General features: G+C 52.2%; 1 protein-coding gene across 5 annotated transcripts; it reads right to left on the reverse strand.

Annotated features, from left to right (window-relative positions):
• Positions 1 to 1,230: 1,230 nt before the first annotated feature.
• Positions 1,231 to 16,200, reverse strand: PPRC1 (PPARG related coactivator 1). Of its 5 annotated transcripts, none has more exons than XM_081249831.1 (14): positions 15,622 to 16,197; positions 11,589 to 11,777; positions 10,899 to 11,045; positions 10,677 to 10,778; positions 7,630 to 10,564; positions 7,289 to 7,342; positions 6,407 to 6,464; positions 5,563 to 5,630; positions 3,841 to 4,564; positions 2,717 to 2,866; positions 2,540 to 2,606; positions 2,296 to 2,417; positions 1,901 to 2,052; positions 1,231 to 1,615 (listed from the first exon to the last, which is right to left on the reverse strand). In XM_081249831.1, exons 1-14 carry the CDS (start codon positions 15,961 to 15,963, stop codon positions 1,512 to 1,514), a joined length of 5,214 nt encoding a protein of 1,737 aa, XP_081105957.1. In that variant the 5' UTR covers positions 15,964 to 16,197; the 3' UTR covers positions 1,231 to 1,511. The 5 variants fall into 5 exon arrangements, with proteins under 5 accessions (XP_081105957.1, XP_081105956.1, XP_081105958.1 ...); XM_081249830.1 differs by having other exon boundaries at positions 5,563 to 5,633; XM_081249832.1 differs by lacking the exon at positions 15,622 to 16,197 and adding an exon at positions 14,922 to 15,102 and having other exon boundaries at positions 5,563 to 5,633.
• Positions 16,201 to 16,976: the final 776 nt, after the last annotated feature.

Here is a 16,976-nt window from a genome sequence, read left to right on the forward strand (position 1 = left end):
CTTCTCAGTGCTGCGGTTACCCGCGCCCCTGGCATCTGGATGCCAGAGTAATGAGTGGGCCGGCGGGCCCGAGCTGACCTTGAATTCTTCTAAACTTGGTCACATGATCTCCCAACCTACCCTATTCGCGCTGCCCGTGGACTCCCACTCTTCATCTTCACTGCCTCCAACACCCTGGGAGGCCCTTTCTCAAGATACCACCCCAACCTCCATTACAGAGGACGCTTCAGATTATCTGTGGTAGTGGTGAGGCGCTGACCTTCTAAACTGCCCCTACCTCAATCATGACTTGCCCATGAGACAACCCTTTCCTCTTACATAACACAGCCTTAGGTCAGCTCCATAAAGGGAAAAAGGGGTTGTGCACCAAACCTGAGTGACAGCAGCCGTCTCTTCAAACCTATAACCCTGAAAATAACCCTTCTACCTCCTGGGGCACAGCCCACACTATGAACCCTCCCTGTGGAAGAACTAGAAACCCCCTCAACTGCCTCTCCTTTTGTCACGAGTACTCAAATTTATCAATCAATGCCCAGGCCTGCCAAGTTAATTCCAAGTTCTATCTTATGTCAGTTCATATTAGCAAACAGCAATCCCATGCACTACCCCTTGACTATTTCCCATCCATGCCCCTCAGGGAGGTAAGAATCCACTTTCTCAAGGGACACACCTCTCCTTTGCCTTTCTCAGGCAGTCCCCTGTCCTTGGTATAATTCCTACATCTCCCTCTTCCCCAAAGGTCTATCCACCTGCATGCATTCTTTAAACATCTGAGAACCTGCTGAATGCCAAGCATTGTGCTCAAGCTATTACGGTCCACATACACACAAGCCTCGGTTTCAAAAACCATTATTTGCAACAAGTGTGAGCATCCTCTGGGTCCTTGATATTAAAATTCCTTCCTGGACCAGTAGCACCACCTTTGTTGGAAATGCAGAATCTCAGGCCCCATCCCAGAAGTCAGAATCTGCATTTTTAAAAGATCTCCAGATGATTCAACTGCCCTTTTTCAAGTTTGGGAGGCACTCCTAGATGACTGATTTCACTGACAACACTCCTGAGGAGCAGTTTCAAGTACAACAGGATTCTACACCTGACCAAAGAGGGGTCCTAGGAATTAAATGGAGGTAAGCATGTCCCTGTTGTGTTCAGAGAGGAAAAGTGACTTGTCTGGCACTACTACCATAGAAAGAAGCACAACAGCACTTGGCAGTTCCCTCTAGTTCATGTTTATTAGTCTGCATAGTGACTTCGATTTTCCACACACTGGGGGAACGCCTCAACCCCATCCATCTTACATAGGAATGCAAGTTAATGTGTTTCAACGCCTATTATAAAAAACAAATACCACTTTAAAAAAATCTGATTTAACACATTTTTATTTCACTTTTTTCCATTTCTTTATAAAACAGTCATCTCCTCACTAGCAGCTGTCTCCCCTAGACTGGGGGAGGGAATGGAGGAGGTTGGGCACCTCCAAAGAAAAGGGGGTGGGGGAGAAGGGCCCAGGGTTACCTCCTGAGGTTCTTCTGGGCCTGTTTCAACAATGTGTCAAAGTCAAGAGAATCAAATTTGCTCTTTACAGGAGCAGGGTCAAAGTCTTCCCGGTTGGAGTCTATAAAGGTAGAGAGAGACAAACATCAAGGTCTCTGAGTATACGTCCCGACCACAGCGTCCTCAAATGGCTAGCTACCTCTCATGTCTATAATGGATGGGGCTAAAATCACCTGGATATTAAGTCAAAAGACAGGTGAGCACCCATTTCTCCTCTCATCCCACCCCTTAGGCTCTTCACGTGTCAGAGGAAGACAAGTCTGCCTAGCTAGCGCCCCTCTCAAAAGGCTGGGGACCTTTTGAGGGAGGAGATGATACCAAAGGCTCAGGGCCTCCCTCCACTCACCAAGATCAGAATAGCTTCTCTTGCAGAACTGCCTGCGGCCCCCAAAGCAGAGATCAAAGGGCTGTTCATCTGCTTGCCTCAGCTTGTGGCCACTCTCGATGGCTGCAAATGCCTCCTCGGCATAGCGGTAAGTGACGAAGCCATAGTTGTCACTGGTGGGGAGGGTGAGACAGAGGCTGACATGGCTATTTGGGCACATGCCATGGAGAAGAGACAGCTCACCAGGGTACAGTAATGGACTGGGGTGGTTCTTCTCATTCCCCAAATTGCCAGCCCTCTAACTGTAGAAATGAAGGTGCCTATATTGCCTAGCACACCAGAGCAAGGGGGAAAGACAAAGAGGCATCAAGATAGATAATGAGACAGGACATCCTGACCTTAGGGCCCAACCTCACCCTTGGACACGGAAGTGGATGGTGCACTCCTCAATCTCTCCGAAAACAGAGAACCTCTGTTTCAGCTCTGACCTAGTCATGCGACCAGGTATCTTCCCAATGAAGACCACTCTTCTCTCTTCCTATGTTAGGTCAAGGAAAATTGACACACCATGAGCCAAGGCCAGAGCTGCAGAGGCTCTCTGAGCTCATGTCACGGCTCAGGGACAAGCCCTCTCCTCCCAGGACCTGTTCCTCTACTCACTATTGCACGCTCCTTCTGCAGAACTCTCTGCCTTTGGTAATGGTCGTGTGAACGATAAGAACTGTACCTGACAAGAGAAGAAGGTGCCATCAGTGCCCCAGACATTAGGCAGCTCAAGTCTCAGAACTCTTAGGCACCTGCGCCCCAGATGCACCAACTCCCTGAAAACATGCTCACCGCCGCCTCCTGTCACTTCTCCGGCGAGGAGATGGAGAGCGGGACCGACTTCGGGAACTAGATGATGAGGATGAGGAAGATGAGGAGGAAGATGAGGAGGAGGAAGAGGAAGAGCATCTTCGGGAACGTCCAGAGGAACTGCAACTGGACCTGGAGAACAAAGGGGCACAAAGGAATGCTGGGAGCAGTGCAGGTGTATTCCACTTACCTCACCTGGGCCCCAGCCCTGCCTCCCTGTCAGGAAGCTCAGGACCAAAGGCAAAGCAGAGCAGAGGAGATCTAGAAGAACTCTTCACAGATGACCAAACCGAGAACCTCATGAACTTTAGATGTTCTAGAGTATTTGGGCACAGATCATATTTATTTTCAATTATGAAATTAATAATAGAAAAATATTTAACAAATCAGAAAGAATAAAAATAATGGAGACTCGGAGATAAAGGGCTGGGCCCTAGGTCTTACAATTAGCTGCGGGTGGGGAGGGGGGCAGGCCTGGGTCTCTGGGATCCTGCTCCCCTCATATGTCTCACAGGAGTACTATGAACATGGTGGCATTTAGGGGATACGCTAGACCTGCAGTAGGGGACATTTCTGAAGATAAGCTTCAGCATCAAAAACCAAGAATTCTTCATTGATGCAGTGGAAAAATTTGGGTCTATTACTGAGAAAAAGGTACTGCCAGAAAATAGCCGAGGCCACAGTGACACTCAAAGGAACTGTTCCAGACTGTTTCCTCAACAGATGATTAAAGGAAGGACTGTTTGCCATTAACAACCCACTAGCCCACCATCCCACATACTACCAGGAAAACAGCAGAAATGAGGACTGATACAGTATGCAAAGGAATCAACGTGGTTAAGATCAAACCCTAATTGTCTCCCCAAGGCAGGTCTCCAGGAAGGAGGAGACCTCAGAGATATCCCAATCTCCAACAGGGGATAGAAGCTATCTTCTCACAGCTTGCCTCCTTCAAATCCAGTAAAGGGGGAGAAGACAAAAGCCAAAGACAGAAACAGAAGCCTTACTGCCTGAAAGTATCAAATTCGATGTGCTAAAGCTTTCAGAGTAAACCAGAGGAGAGAACTTCCAAAGTGGAGAGAACCTAACAGGCCATCAGAGCTCACCTTCGCCACCTCTTGTGTGGCGGGGAGAGGGACCGGGACCGGGACCGGGATGAGGAAGACGACGATGAGGATGAGGAGGAAGATGCTTCGCTGGTCCGGTTGGACCCAGAGCTGACAGAACGGCTGCTGCGGCCACGGCGGCCTTGCCAGCCCCGGCTTGGGGGGCTGGCTGACCTGCAGGCTTTTCGATAACAGCGCATTGACTGCTGCTTGGCTGAGGGATCAGGGAGAGTCCTAGTGTTCATGTCATTCCGGCAGGGTGAGGCCTCAGGGGACAGCAAGGTGGATGGGGCAAGGCAAGGGGCTGGAGGATCTGCCTGATCATTGCTAGTCCTGTGATCAAGTGGCTTCTGGGAGGCAGCTGTGCATGGGGGCAGTGGGGTGGCTGGGCCCAGGGACAAGACAGGTTTGATGGTGATATCCTGATGGCGTTTGACATTCCATCGGGAGCCCACCTCTGGAATGACTAGGGCAGGCGTCTTTTTGGGGGGCGTCCTGCTCCGGACACAATAGTCATGGTCCCCAGAGCCCACATGGACTGGACTAGGGCCATGGACCCCTTCTTGGAGGCAGGCTGCAGCTGGATGTTTGGCCTCTGTAACTCCTTCAGGCTTCAGGGTTCTCTCCTGGGCGGTGGACTTAGGAGATTTGGCTTTGGCCAGCAGTGAGACGGCAGCCAGGGGCTTCCATAACTGATGGGGAGGGGTAGCTGGAGGGGTGAGCCCTGTGAGGGGAGGGAGGATGGAGACAGCAGGATGAGATCCGATTCTACACTTCTGAACCCTGTGAACATAGGCTCCAGAGATCCCCACTGCATCTCACAGAGTACACTAACAATGATCAACAGCCCAACTTCTCCCACTGGTACAACTGCTCCTTCCCCTGAGTTCCCCATCTTGGAGACCAGCAGTAGAAACCCAACCAGCTACAGTCCTCCTGAACTGTTCAACCTCTCACTGCCCAAACCTAGCTGGTGGCCAGGTCCTGTCTGTCCTACCTCTTCATTCTTAGACTCACCCCCGCCCTCAGAACTGCCTGACTTCTGGGCTGCATCTTGCCTGAACTCATGTAATCGTCTCCTAATAACCTCCTACCTCGGGCATCACACCTGTCCACCTGTCTTCTACATTCCTGCTGGTGGGAGCACCCAAAAACCAAACTGGTAAAGTTTTTTCAATTGCTTCTTCAATGTACAGTATAAAGTCCAACCAGTTTAACATGGCATTCAAAGTTCCCATAACCTGACCTGCTTTCCACTCCAGCTTTCTCTCTTCCTTTAGCTCTGCCCAGCACCCTGATCAACCACTACACTCCAGCCAAAATGAACCACTCACAATTTCCCAAAACATACCGGGCTGGCTTTGCTTCTCCAGCTCACTCAAGCCATTCCATCTACCTAGAATGCCCATAAATCCACCTGATTGGTATCAGTGATTTTCTCAAGCCTCCGCTTGGAGGATTACCTTCTATATAACCCTGCCCTGACTGTCCCTCTTCAGACCCCACTATAAGCCACACAGGCTTCTTTAACACACAACATCTGATACTCAACATGCTCATTTGTTTACACATCTGACATCTGCCCGCTGGACTGTGAGAACATCAAGGACGAGGATCAGATCTCTGTATCCCCAACACCTACACACACTTGGTGCAGAGCAGGCTCTAAAAACATTTGCTGCATAAACTAATCAAAGGCAGAGTTCCCCACCCTGAACCCACCTGCCACGTTGGCCAGTTCTGGGGCTTGTAACCGGTCTAGGGGCCTCTTCTCCTGGGGAGTGTCAACGCTGCTGGCGGGGGGGAAAAGGGAAAGCCTGGTTCATTGCCTCCTCAACATCTTGTACATCTGCTTTGCTCACAAAGCAATGGGAGAGGGGTGCGTGCAGAGAGGAATGGGGGGCACAAACTGCCCCAATCATTCTCCTTCAGCACAAAAGGGGTCTTAGTGACTGAACTTTATGTAGGTTGGGTCTCAACTCAGCTCTGCCCAATTCCTGGATGACCTTGAATACCCCCCACCTCCTCCAAGCCAGGAGCCTCTCGTGCCCAGCTCAAACCAACCCAAAATCAACGTGGAGGAAAAAATGCTTGGCAAAACAGGATGGGGTATCGTGAACATGGGGAAAAAAAAAAAGGCCTCTTGGTGCTGGAAGAATGGAGAACAAGGAGGTCCAGGATGCCTGTGCCCTCCAAGGAGTCAGGGGAGCCCTAGCCATGAATATCCTCCCCCATTTTTTCTTACACCATTACCAGTGTTGAGCAACCTTAACGCCTGTTAAATAAAGGAAAGAAATCCCAAAAGCACGACTTGCCAGAAGATAAAAGGCATCACCATTTGGAACCCCAGACTGGAATCAGCCAGAGAATGGTACATATATATCCTCCTACTTCACCACTCAAGACAGTACCCTGTAGTGATGGGCTGAGCCAGGGGTGGGGAACAGGGAAAGACTAGAGCGGACTAAATGTCCCTGTAACAGAGGCATCTAGTTGACAGTCCTGGCGTACCGGCCAGCTGCTGACCAACAGCTCTAGGGTAACTCACTCATGTCCCCATACTTACCCTGAGTTTCCTACAGCCAGGCTGTCAGCAGGAGCCGGGGGAGGGCACTCCTTTTTGGCTGCAAAGAAACCATACTAGTTAAAAGCCCAACCAGATGTTCCATACTGAGGAGGTGCAGAAGGGCTGGCTTTGAGACCCAAAGGAGGAAAATCCATTTTGCCTACATACTCCATTTGGGTCTCCCCAGAGAGATCCATTCTCCTCCAGTGGGTATCCAGGTGTATTTTTAATCATGTCTCCTCTGCTCAGAAACAAGCACACTCCCCACTGAATCTGGGGAGTCCAAACTTCTAAGCCTAGCATTCCAGGCTCTACATAACCCACCTAACTAACTTCCTAGTCTTATAACCTACTCTTGATCTACACTTATATTATCTATTTTGCCTTGTACTACAGATACCTGTTACTAATTCAGCAGTCATTTCTGCAAATTCTTCTCCCCAGTCAGACCATAAGCGCATCTGAGAACAGGACATAATATCTCCCTCAGCACCTAGATCCATTTCTTGTACTGAGAAGCTGAGCTATCCATTGCCTTTCAAATATACCACATGCAATCTTTCCTATATCTCTGCCTTTACTCACCAGTCTCTGAATTCCTGTCTTCCAAGGCTCACCTGGAGAGCTACCTCCCCAAATAACCCAACCCACTTGAATCTCCCCATCCATCTACTCTTTATAGTTCTTGCCATGCTGTACCCAGCACTCTCCCTGGCTTAGATTGTGTCACAGGTAAATCTTGTCTTCCCATTCCAATTAGGGGGCTGCTCTCGTGGCTGAGACTCCCCTTCTCCCTCCCCCTAGTTTAAGCAACTACAGGGCTAGGACCAAAGGAAACATCAACAAAAAAGGGTTGGAGCAAAGCTACCCAGGTTTCCTCACCTTCTGATTTCTCAAATTGCTCCAACAGACTGGACAGGTCCGATGCCTCAATTCCTGTGGAAGCATACAACACAGCCCCTATCAACTGAGTACACAGGTCCCAGAAGTCTCAAATCACCTCACTTCTTCCCCTAGGCTCCCCATGCCCACTGTACTAAGTAAACCAAGGCAGCAACACAAAGCAGAAAGAATCAAACCAACCCAGACTTCTATCTCTCAAGAACTCTCCAAAGAAATCCAACAAAGGCCAGCCCCATCAAGGTAGTTTATCCTGTTTTATGGAGGACACTCCTCACACAACCCCCATGCCATTCTTCACACCAAAACTGTGTGGCACTCACCAATCTCACTGATGAAAGCCTGTACCACATCCTCAGGACCCTGGGTACGTGGCGTAGGCAGAAAGGACAGTGTCCTTAGACGGGCGGGGTGGACAGCAGGCAGCTTGGTGGTAGTGCTCTGCCTTGGTGCAGATGTGGGAACTGCCTTGGCAACAGGAGAGGGTGCCTTCTCCCTGGGCCTAGCTTCCTGGGGCTCAGGCTTTAGCCTCTCTGATGCAGGCTCCTCAACAGCCACACTCTCAGCAGGGAGACACGGTGGAGCCTTGATCCGAGGGCTGTGCACCGGGGAGGACACCTTGTGTTTCAGATGGGGAGATGCAGGGACTGGCTTGACCTCCACCTTGGTGGGCTCTATCTGTGGAGCTCCCTGGCCAGCTGCCCCAAGACTGAGGGGAGGAGCCATCGGCACAGTCAGTACACTATCAGGAGGGCCAGGTGGGATGCCACTGGGCTCCACCTTGGGTGAGGGAACAGCTCTTCCAACAGAGGTTAGAGGCAAAGGAGGTGGGGGAACAGCAGGCCAGAATGGAGGGTGTTGCAGCCCTGGGCCCCATCCCAAGGGCCCATAGGTACAGCTGGAGCTATAAGGTGGGACTGGGGCAGGAGGTACCCAAGGCACATTGCAAGTGGAGGGCACAGCATAGGCACCTGGAGTACCAGACACTAGGGGCACCGTCGGTGGAGGGGGCAAGCACGGATAGCCAGAAGGGGACAAGGGGGGATAACAAGGCCAGGGTGGCACAGGGGCATAGTGAGTAAAGGGATCAGGTGGCACTGGCCCCACAGGCATCGGAACACTAGGAGGCTGCAAGGGTGGTGGGGGCAGACTGGGGACACTTTGCCCATTTGTGGGAAGGGGCAGCATGGGGGTCATGCCCAGCCCACCTGTGGGAAAAGGCAGGGCAGTGGGCATTGTGGGGGGCTTGGACTGCACAGCAGGAGGTGGAGGTCTTGCTGGCAGTAGCATCTCTTGGGATGGCACCTGCTCAGTGGGAGTTGAGGCCATAGGTTTGCTTGCAGGTGGCTCAGGACTAGGAGAGGCAGGGCTGGGACCCACAGGAGCAAAGCAAGCCTCAGAAGGAGCCTCAGGGCTTCTCTGCAGAGTTGTCTTCTTGGCTGGGGCTGGTGGGACAAGACAAGGGATGTCTGCCAGCCCTGTGGGAGTTTCCGGGAGGCTGGGCCACTTCCCAGCTGGGGGCTGGGGGTTCCTCTCTTCTGCCTCTGCTTGGCGCTGCTGCCTTCGTCGCCGGTACTCAGATAGGCTAAGAGGCCGAGGCCTGGCTTCCTGGGTTGTGGCACTAGTACCACTTTCCCCCTTCAGAGGACCCATGACCTCCTTGACTTCAGGATTGATGGCCTTTGGGGGGTCAGAGGACTCTGACTCCAGGAGGAGCTGGGGGGCTGGACTCCCCTGGGCTGATGACACTGCACCACGTCTGGGATCAGTTGGCCTAGACTTAACTAGTACAGGGTCAACTGGAGCCAGGTCATTGGGAAGAGAGTCAACTTGTACTGTCCTGGCTAGGACAGGGTCAACTGGAGGCAAGTCATCTGAGATGGAAACAACCACTGCACGGTCAACTGCTGCTGAGTCAGCCAGAACTGGGTCAATCAGCACTGGGTCAGCTGGGAGAGGGTCAACCAGCTCTGAGTTCACTAAAGCACGGTCAACCAGTTTAGGGTCAACAGGTACAGGGTCAGCCACAGTGGGATCAGGGTCAACTGCAGTGGGATCAGGGTCAACCGCAGTGGGATCAGCTTCAACAGAGTCAAGTGGCATGGGGTCAGCTTCAGCAGAGTCAACCAGTGAGAGATGGGTTGAAATAGGGTTGGCTTGGATGGGGTCAACCAGGCTGGGGTAGAGGTCTAGAGGACCTTCTTTAGCAGGACTAGCTTGTCCAGCACTACTCTCCAAGTTCCCAGAGCCAGGCTTCTCCAAGGCAGCTGCCCAGGCCCGAGCCCAAGCCCTGGGCTTCCCTCTACCACGGGGAGGCACAACCTCTCTTTGAAGGTCCTCCTGAGGCAAGCTGCCTCCCTGAGAGGTCAGCTCTGTAACTGCTGTAGACTGCCCACGAGAGGCTGACCTCAGCCTCCTGGCATAGCCTTCTGCACAGGCAGCTGGCTGCTCCTTGCTCTTCTTCTTCCTGCCCTTTCGAGCTCTCTGGGAGCTTAGCATTGCGTTGGCTGGTGGGTTCTGAGGCCCCTTGGGTGCTATTGGCTCCATGACCTCCCTGGGCTCCAGCAAGCAGGCTGACTCCAGCTTTTCCTTTGAGTCCAGTGACAACCCCTCTTTCTCAGGGCAGAGGGCTTCCCTGGGCACAGCAGCCTCTATCTCTGCCTCTAGTGTAGGCATGAGCAGCTGCAAGGCCGGACTGGCCTCTAGCGAGTCATCCAGGAGGACAGGCTGGGGTCCAGGAGGGATCTGTCGCACCACAACTGGGATCTCCAGGTCGTTGCCAGCTGTGGCCGCCTGGCCCACAATCTCCAGCACCACACAATCCTCAGGCAGCGTCAAATCATCTGGCTGCTCTTGAAGCTCATCCTCAAGTGCCGTCAGGTGGGTGAGGTTAGGCAGGCAGTATGGGTGCATGGCCCGCACCAGCTCACTCAGGGAGGAGATGCTCTCATCGCCAGCTGCCTGCACTGCCATCTCTGCTGCTACTGCTGTTTTATCTTCCTCCTCGGGACAGGCCAGGTGCATGGGGAAGTCTGCGATGCTGCTCACAGAGTTGTTGAGCTCCCCAGCAAGCATCTCGCTGCTGAAGCCGGCCACCTCCTCCTCTTCTTCCCCATCACTACGCTGCTGGGGAGGTGGGGACTGGCCCCATCGGGGTCTTGACCTTGGGGGTCTCCAGCTAGGAAGCTTGGGGGAGGAGGTCTCCAAGAAAGAGGGTGGAGAGAAGTCCCAAGGAGGATCTGTGAGAGACATCTCAACCTACAGGAGAGAAGATAAGACAGGAGTTTTCTCCAGGAATATCTTTTTCCAGACCTGTCCCCATATACTCCTCCCCCCTGGGAGTCCATGAGGCTCCCTAGGTCAGGCTTACCCCATTCACTCTACTACTGCCTGTGCTGGGCCCCAATGGGTCAGTCGGGGTGATGAGGTCACGTTCTGGGGGTGTCCGAGAGAGGCTGAGCAGCCTGTGCAGCTAAAAGGGAGAAAAAGACCTGAAATGTGTTTGTGCTTCAGAACTTTATGAGTAGGCTCGTGGATGTGGTTCTAACCTTTGCACCAACCACACACCCCCTTCCCCTCATCCCACACTTACAGAGGAGCCCTCCCGAGGTGACACAAGCAGTTCTGAGTCAGGAATGCTGTCAAATGGAGACAGGTTCTCGGAATCTGCATTGTCCAAGATCTCTGTTAGAGCTGTGAGCAGTGACACTTCATTCTGGTCCTCCAGAGATAACCTGCTCTGCTCAGGAAAGACAACAGGAAGGTCCCACCACCATCCCTATGACCTACCAGGCCACTGAGAAGGACTGGATGCCAAGAGAATCCCTCTCCCAGGCTCAGTTCAGCTCAATTTGCCAGAGAGAGATGTTAGTACCAGGAGGCATGGGTTCCAATCTCATTTACTACCATCCACCATCTCTCTAGTGTCAACAGAGACCTGTCAAAATTGAGTCTTGAACTTATGTTTCATACTCCCTACACCCTCAGGTAAGATGTGGGATGCTCAGCAGACAACCCTTGGGTAAGCTGGACTTGGACTCAAAACAAAGATCAGAACCCTCTGAACATGTAAGTCAGGGGCCCAGGCAGGGTGAAAGGCCTTGGATGATAATCCAAGTCTGCCAGGGCATCCTCTTACATGGGATGCAGCCCAACTCTCACTGAGAAACAAAAACACACTTCAAGGACTCAGGTTGAGTATCTAGGAACCAAGGTGCTAGGAGAACAGAGCCACTGAGCCAAAGCTCCTGCCTGAAGACCTCCAAGCTCAGCCCCAGCTCACCTCTCCAAGGCCACCAAAATCTTCAATGAGGGAGATGAGGGAGGCATCCATATAGCTGTGCATGGTCCCCAGCAGTGTCCCATCCTGCAGTATCAGCTCCTCCATCTCTAAGTCCTTGTCCCTCAAACAGGGGCCCAGCCGAGATAGACTGACAAAGCCAGAATCATCCCCCTCCTCATGCAGCAGCACCTGGGGCAAAAGGGGATAAGGTCAGAAAGGCACAGTGAAGGCGGCAGGGCATGGGCCCTCGGGGGCAGCTGATTTATACTCTGTAAACCAGGTACCGCGCCCTCCACCAATGGCCTCAGACTCAGCAGGAGCCCCAACACACTCTGGACTTGCTGGGCAGAGAGAAGTACAAACTATGAGCCACAGCCACAACCAGATGGCAGTGTTCAAGAACCTTCTGGGGAAAAAAAAAGTTTAGACTCCATCCAGAAACACTTGGAACCACAAGAGATCGATAAACTGGGGAATAAAAACATCAAAAAGACCAAGATTGTTCAGAAGAGTTATCTGCTGGCAGTGATGAAGACAGACATTCTGAGGGGCACACCAAAGGAGAGGAGGTCAGCAAGCAGGCAATTCCAATTACAACCACCTTACCTCCCTCAAATCCCACTTAGGCCTCTCTTCTCTGCTTAGCTCAAATCCCACCTTCTTCAAGAAGACACCTCAGGCTTCCCCAATGCATCTCTCCTCACACCCCGAATTCATACGTGTTCCTACACCGCTCACCTTTCTGGCAATCACATCCTACCCCCTTCCCTACCCCATGACATTCCTTGCATCATTACTAAAACAATATTCCAAGTTCCTTTGGGGCAAATAACCCTTTGTATTCTATTAGCTTGTATTTTTTTTGGCTCTTGGAAGGGTTTAAACTGTGCTTATACTTCCTGGTCACCCACCATGCCTGGCACAGTGCATCACAGTATACACAGCTGAGAGTCACACTTATTTTGAACTTCTATTTTGAAGGCTCTACAGTGTGCCACCCAACCTCTCAAAGGTAGTCCCAAGGGAAAAGTCTCTTCCCTACCCCAACCAGGTTAGAGCAAAAGAAGAGAAAGCTTGATTCTGTGGATGGAAAAGCCCCGCCACACCCCACCTCTTCCCTGAGAACTAACAACATCTTCAGCCTTGTCAGGTAGGGAGTCATCCGCCCAGGCCTGTCAAGAGTGTGGGCGTGGGCAGGACCAGAAGTGGCTGGAAGCGCTGGCAGGGGTATCTCCACTATACGAAATTATAGATGATGCAAAGGCCAGAGAACAGGAACAAACACGGACAAGCCAGTCTTACCTCTCCTTTGGCAGCAAAGGGAAACTCTGTACCTCTTCCAAAAGAAAAAAAAAAGCAACAGGTGTGACTGCACCCCCCCACCCTCCTAATCAAGCTGAAGAGTAACAATGCCCAACGAGAGAAAAGGATGGATAGAGACACTTTAGGAGACCAGGCCCAGAGATGAAATAAAAGGTGGCAGGTTTTAGGCACTAATTCCTCCCAAGCCTTCACAATCCTGTAATTACAACTAGCAGCTGAATAGCACCTCGCTCAGCAAACACTCCCAGGTGAGCAAAGAGGCTGCATCTCTTGCCCTGCCACCTACCTGACCCAGCTACTAGGCCAGAATCTCAAGACAATGTCCAGCTTTATGAACCACTCATCACCACTTCCATCAGGCAGGTACTGGAGCCCCAGTCAGAGAAGCCCCTCTTTACCTGACCTCACCCATCCCTACCCTCAAACCCCAAACAGCACAGCTCCCAGAGTACCAAGATCATGGAGAGGATAAGCCCAGGCTAAGAGTGTGCCAGCCACCAGCATCTCTTAACTTTAACAACTTCCCAACTGGCTTTCCCATATCCGGCTTGTCCCTGCAGGGTTCAAAACCAGCTACAAACGTGAAAATACACATTTGATCACCTCTTGAGACACTCTCTAATCCCCTCCAAGGGCATCTTCCTGCTCTTAGCACTAGGTTTAAAGTCCTTAAATGGCTTACAGTGGTCCTGGTATTCCCCACCAGACTCCTCCAGCATGTCTTCTCTCTCTCACCACTCTGTCTCTGTATACACCAGCCATAGGGGTTTCTCCAATAAGCCATGTTCTCTCCCACCTCAAGGCCTTCACATACTGTTCCCTCTGAGGAAAGCTCCCCCTCCCCTCCGCCCCCCACAATCTCACCTTAAAATGTCTCTTCCCAGACCCTGCAAGGTAGATTACTACTGCTGATTATATAATATGCTGCACTTTCTTCTGTCCCCCTCATCATTATTTATTGTCTATCTAAAACATAAGATCCTGGAGGACAGGGACCATGTGTGGTTTACCACAGAATCCCCCTATGTCTAAACATAACAGAATTTCAGTAAGTTGCTGGCTGATTGACTAGCTTCCACATACTCATCTTTGTGTGTGTGTGTCTGTGGTGAACAATCTCTCCATAAGACCCTCTCCAACCCCAAATGACTACCTAACTTGGACTGCAGCTGGATCATGGATACTTCCTGCCTCTCCCCCAAAGGGTGGGCAGCACCAGCCCCACAAGATGTGGCCTCTGAGAAAATAAGGGAAGAGCAGGTGGGCAGCTCCCAAGTTAGAGCCCCAGAAGCCACTCCCCACCCCCACCCCCAGGGCCTGGATTGGTCTGCTAGAACTGATATTACCTGGCAGCCTGCAGCCCAACTCCCACCTAGAAACCAAAAAAGAAAAAAAAAAAAAGCTTTCAAGGACTCAGCTTAATTGCTTAAGAGAGATAACAGTTCAGACTAAGTCTTGCCGACCTCCACTCTGGGTGGGAACTTTTAAGAAGCCCTGGTGAGGAGTGGGACGATAACGCTTTCAAGTATGGAGAACTGAAGACCAGGAAAAAAAGAGTATGACAAAGAATGTCCCCCCCCACCATTTAGTAAACGTTCAACTAGTGTTGAGTAGTTCTCAGATCACCTCCAACTTTTGCCATCCCCAGCACAAATTCCAGAGAAGCTTAAACACAGACCATCTCAAATTTGTCTGTATCAATTCACAGGAGCAGGCCTTAGCTGCCTCCTCAAAAAAGATGCTTGAGGAAAAGTGAGGGAAGGAGAGGATTCCCTTTCCTGACTTAAGCCTGTGCCATGTAAATGTTGACACCTCCCATGCCCCTTGAATCACGAACGAGGCAGGACTGCAGGCAACAAAAACGCCAGTGCCCATGCCTCACAACCCACCCCAAGCCGGTCGGACAGAGGCCGCCACTCCACAGCCCTTCAACCTCAGCCCCCTACCCTCCCCAACACACTCCGCCATCCGCAGGGAACAGACTACCCGCACACCTGTAAAGTCCTTTACCATCCGTTGTCGAGAGGCGATGCGGACCAAAGAAAAAAGAAAAAAACTCCTCCAAGGCTCTGGGCAAAGTTGATTCTAGCAGCCCCTACCTTCCTTCCTTCCCAGCCTGGGGCCCCCAGCCCCGATCGGAGATGGCGGGACCGGCTGAGACACACCCAGTTCCCGGCAGTGCGGCTCCAACGCCGATACGAGATGCCCGGCAGCCTGGAGCGGGAGCCACGTGGACATCCCCTCCCCGCCCCCACGTGGACCCGAGGGCCTCCACCCCCCCGCCCAACCCACGTGGGTGCCGGGGCCGCCTAGAGGGGGAGGGGAAGCAGACAAATTATCCCGGGAAAATCGCTCCCCCCACCCCACGTGGCTCCGAAAAGGCACTGCGGCGCTGGGCTACAGGCAGTCCCCACTCGGCATCCTTAGAGGGAGGTCTTACTCTATTACTCTAAGTCCGAGTCCCCCCCCACACAGGGACCAGGTTTCCGACACCCTGCTCTGCCCCTCCGGCGTTCGGAGGAATGGCCATAAGGACCCGCCTTTGCCCGCATCCCCCCAGCAAACGACCCAGGTCCGCTCGGTCCAATCCGTCTTCCGCAGCCACCCGGCATCGACTCCCGAACGCTTCTTCCCTTTCCTGTGGCGTCCACGTGTCACCACCCGGCACACGCCGCTTTGCTGCCAGCCGCGGGCCGCCCGCCAGTCTCACCTGCTCTCCGCCACTCACAGCGCCCACACTGCCATACGGCGCTTGGCTCCGACTCCCCCAACCGCTGCTGCGCACTCCACCGCCAGGGTCGGGGCCGGAGCCCCCACTCAGAGGCGGCGCGACTCCGTCTCTCAGTCCCCGGCGCGCCGCCATCTTGGCCCCTGAACACCCGGCGCAGCTCTGAACGCCGGCGCCGCCTCGCCCAACCGATTGTGGGAAGGGAACTACAACTCCCGAGAGACACTGCAAGACTACGGATCCCAGAAGACTGAGCGCCGATACCCATTTGACCCAGGAAGAGGGCACTGGCCTCACGAGGGAGCCTGGGAGTAGTAGTCGCATTCAGCAGAGCCTGAGTGGCACGTGGTATAGGCATACTGTAATGCATAATTTTGTGTTGCGCGGGGGGACCTAGTTGGGGAGCGCGAGGTAATAAGGGGATAATTACCTTTTGCGTATCTTTTTATTTTCCCAATTTGTCCAACTGTCAGAACTCCCTCTTTGTCTGACGTTTTACCTGCTGCACGTTCCTTTCTCCTTAGTCCAAGTGGGCCTGTGTTTTGAAACAGCACCCCCTCGTGGGCACCCGCACTCCAGGAGCTAAGCCTCACCCGCTACACTGCAGCACTACCGTGAGTTTAATCTTAGAACACAGCATTATCGGTGTCTCTCTGAGCTACTCAGAAACCCACGTTGGTGTCTCATTACCAAATTTACTTCCTGCTACTGCAGATTATCTTGCTATCTTCCAAATACAACAGGTGTTTTCCTGCCTTGTGGAAAACTTTAGCCTCAAAACATCTTTGATGCCCTATTTTATCCTGGAAAGACTTTTTGGTCATCCCAGCCAACCTTGATCCCTCTCTGTATTTCTACAGTCCATCACTATGTCTATTATTTACTCATTTGCCTTTTAGAAGCTACTTCATATTGTTTTCTTTTTTAAAAATATTTATTTGTTTATGTGCTTGTGCCGGGTCTTTGTTGCAGCAGGCAGGCTCCTTAGTTGCAGCTTGTGGGCTCCTTAGTTGTGGCACACGGGCTTCTTAGTTGTGGCATGCGAACTCTTGGTTGCGGCATGCATGTGGGATCTAGTTCCCTAAGCAGGGATGGAACCCAGGCCCCCTGAATTGGGAGTGCAGAGTCTTAACCACTGTGCCACCAGGGAAGTCCCTGTTTTTTTATTTTTAAAAAAAGTTTTGTATTACAAAAGTTTAAAAATCACTTCAAAGAGTACAAAACTATTTAAGTAAGAAATATACTTGGGGGCTTCCCTGGTGGCGCAGTGGTTGAGAGTCCGCCTGACGATGCAGGGGACACGGGTTCGTGCCCCGGTCTGGGAAGATCCCACATGC

Source organism: Mesoplodon bidens, assembly GCF_964165515.1.
Source record: "Mesoplodon bidens genome assembly, chromosome: 1".
In the NCBI taxonomy this organism is placed as follows: Eukaryota; Metazoa; Chordata; class Mammalia; order Artiodactyla; family Ziphiidae; genus Mesoplodon; species Mesoplodon bidens.